Source organism: Penaeus vannamei, chromosome 1 (assembly GCF_042767895.1).
Source record: "Penaeus vannamei isolate JL-2024 chromosome 1, ASM4276789v1, whole genome shotgun sequence".
NCBI lineage: Eukaryota > Metazoa > Arthropoda > Malacostraca > Decapoda > Penaeidae > Penaeus > Penaeus vannamei.
The window spans coordinates 17,340,723-17,343,441 of NC_091549.1; the positions used below are offsets into that span (position 1 = coordinate 17,340,723).

The following is a 2,719-nucleotide window of genomic DNA, read 5'->3' on the forward strand; positions in this document are numbered from 1 at the left end:
ACCAATGTTACCAAAAACATAAGCTCCTAAGCGGAGGTAATAATGACCGATTTATAGTTTAGTATCTCACAGCGGAAGCTTTCACGAAAGGCGTTTTTTCCTAATAAGCCATCCAGTTCCGAGTTCCACAAAAGCGTCGTTTTTCTTCGATATTTCACCCATTATTGGATAACTTAACAGGTTCTACATATTTATCCATGCCACTAAACGTTTCCAAAACATGTGTACAATTGCTGTCTATCTGTCCCTGACAAAATTCTAAATGATTGACATCTCTTACGAGATTTATTACCTTATCTATAAATGAATGGTCTTGCGAGATGTTCTCTGTTAGTGAAAAATGATTTGAAATGGCTATCTGTAGAGACCAATATAGGGATCCAATAAGAACACTTTCCAGTCGCATGTGTTACTGTTCGTCCGTATGTAAACACAGGGAAGTCATTACCAGCTGATTGCGGGGTGGCGGTGTTCTTTCACCCTGTTTTGGTAGCTTAAAATAAAAAGAAGAAAAACAGTTAAGAAAGAGTAAAGAAGGTGAAGAAGAACACTCTCTTCGACGTGTATTATGGATGAGTTAGGAGACCGGAATGGCTATTTGGAACTATCAAGTCATCCTATAAGGTTCGAGCCCGTGAGCAAAGTGACGAATGTTTTCTTTGATGATACGAGTAAGGAGGTGAGTATATACCTTTTTAGGTTTTGTCTTAATGTTTTTTTTTACTATTTAATGATAAACTATTAGGAAAATATGCAAGGTCTTAGCAGAATATACATAATGAAGAATATACGTTGTGAATATAAATGCCAGAGTACACATCGGCAAAAAATTACATGGGACATAAAATGTTGAGGCTATTTTATGCCTGGATTCGACACACAAGCATAGCCTTATTACATTTCACAAACCTTTGTGCCTTTACCTTTATTTTCTTTGGAATATGTCTTATATATTATAGTATTGTATAAAATCTAATTTATAACTTACCTGTAACCCCTATAATCCAGTACTCCAGTCCAGTTCTGGCTGGGTCATTTGAAATCTCCACCCCTTACTAACTGGTACTTTTTTGCCATTCTTCCTTTTTTTTATCGGGCTGCAAGCTGGATGTGGCTAAGCCATTGGAGGGCTTTCTGTGACCCATTTGGGCTACACTTTGCAAAGCAGGGCTTAAGGTGGGGATGTGGGTAACTATTATGGTACATACACACACACAGTCTGTCTACACTTGCAAGATGGGAGATGTAGAGGCCACCAAGAATGATAGGTCAGAAAAAGACATCCTACTTCTCAGAATGAAATTCAGAGTAATTAGTCTTACATCCCAGATGGCTAGTATGGAGTTTTGACATGCTCAGACCTCTGCAAGTACACTTAACTCTTTGGATCTGGTTGCATGATGGAAATCATGGAGTTGCAAACCCAGGGCAATCGGTTATGTAAGTAGTCAATATCCCGGGCATGCGGTGTGTAGGCCAGGTGCGCACAAACAGCCATGAGCGGTGACAAGACTCTGTGCCTCCCCTTTGTAAAGTTATTTTGTGTAAAATTTTGGTTATTCTTAATATAATAACCACGCTAAGATAGGGAAAAGCTAAGGGCACCGTCAAAGATATGTAAAAAATACACTCACTGATAGATGAAATGATCTGCCGAGACAAAGAATAACATCAAATATTTTTTTAAAAGGTCGCGACAAATCCCGCGCCGAGGCAGAGTCCACATGCGCTCATTGCGGCTAAGTCTCTGCACATGAAACGCATCTTAAGTTGAAAAATCACACACGAGTATAAGTCCATGCGCAGTTTTTAAAGCAACTTCCCTCAGACTGCGTATGTACGTCATGTGACGTTACTACCATTAATGTCATGATAACTACTATCAGTATTTCATATGTATTACAAATTATCTGATAGTACTTTTTTTCCATTTTATTTGTACTATTCACTTTATATTATATTATCATATACATAATCTGCCCATAAACATTTATTTACATTACATTATTAGCTACATAACGTATATTTTGTTTTTTCATAACCACTGAAGTACCTTCGATCACCATTCGTAATGCCCGGCTCTTAATGAGTGTCCGACCAAGCTTTTAAGGGTTCATGACCCAGGTCATTCCTTCTTCCCCGGCCAATAGACATGGAAGGCAGTTTCTGTAGTTTGTGCGATTTCGGTTTTGGGGATTTTTTTCACAAATATAGTGATAACGTAGAAGAACTTATCAGACTGCCAAGAGCACAATTTGATTTTGAAAAACTTAAAGTGTGAAAAGTGTAACAGTGACTGCCTTTTAGACATAAAGAAAAAGAGCTTCCGCTGTGATAAATCTAAAAAGTTAATAACAGAACAGTGCGATGTCAGTACATTAGAACAATATTTAAAAACACCTGGTTTGATCACACTAAACTAGATTTAGAGACTAGTCTGAAATTCATTAATTTATATTAGCGTGAATATTTTTCCAATTCAAGAGTTGAAGACAAGTTTAATTTGTCTGACAAAACAATTTGTGACTGGGCAACCTTTTGCTTTGAAGTGCTTGTTGATTGGTGTTTGCCATGAAGTGCTTGTTGATTGGTGTTTGCCGTAATACAACTGGACCCAATAGCATAATTTTGGAAAGGGCTACTTCCTTCAGGGAGACATAACACCAGCTATTGTTCATTTTATGTTACATGTGATGGCCTTTATGCATTTTATCTTGAA

At 37.5% G+C, this 2,719-nt stretch overlaps 1 protein-coding gene across 4 annotated transcripts in view; it reads left to right on the forward strand.

Moving 5' to 3' along the window:
• Positions 1-411: 411 nt before the first annotated feature.
• Bulli (regulator of MON1-CCZ1 complex protein bulli) overlaps positions 412-2,719 on the forward strand; it is a 15,706-nt gene continuing 13,398 nt past the window's right edge. For 3 of the 4 annotated variants that reach the window (XM_070119704.1, XM_070119749.1, XM_070119803.1), the window contains exon 1: positions 436-679. In XM_070119704.1, the coding sequence (XP_069975805.1) occupies positions 569-679 (111 nt within the window). In that variant the 5' untranslated portion in view covers positions 436-568. Of the gene's footprint in view, positions 680-2,719 lie in introns of all 4 variants that reach the window. The other variant, XM_070119851.1, reaches the window with a different exon arrangement.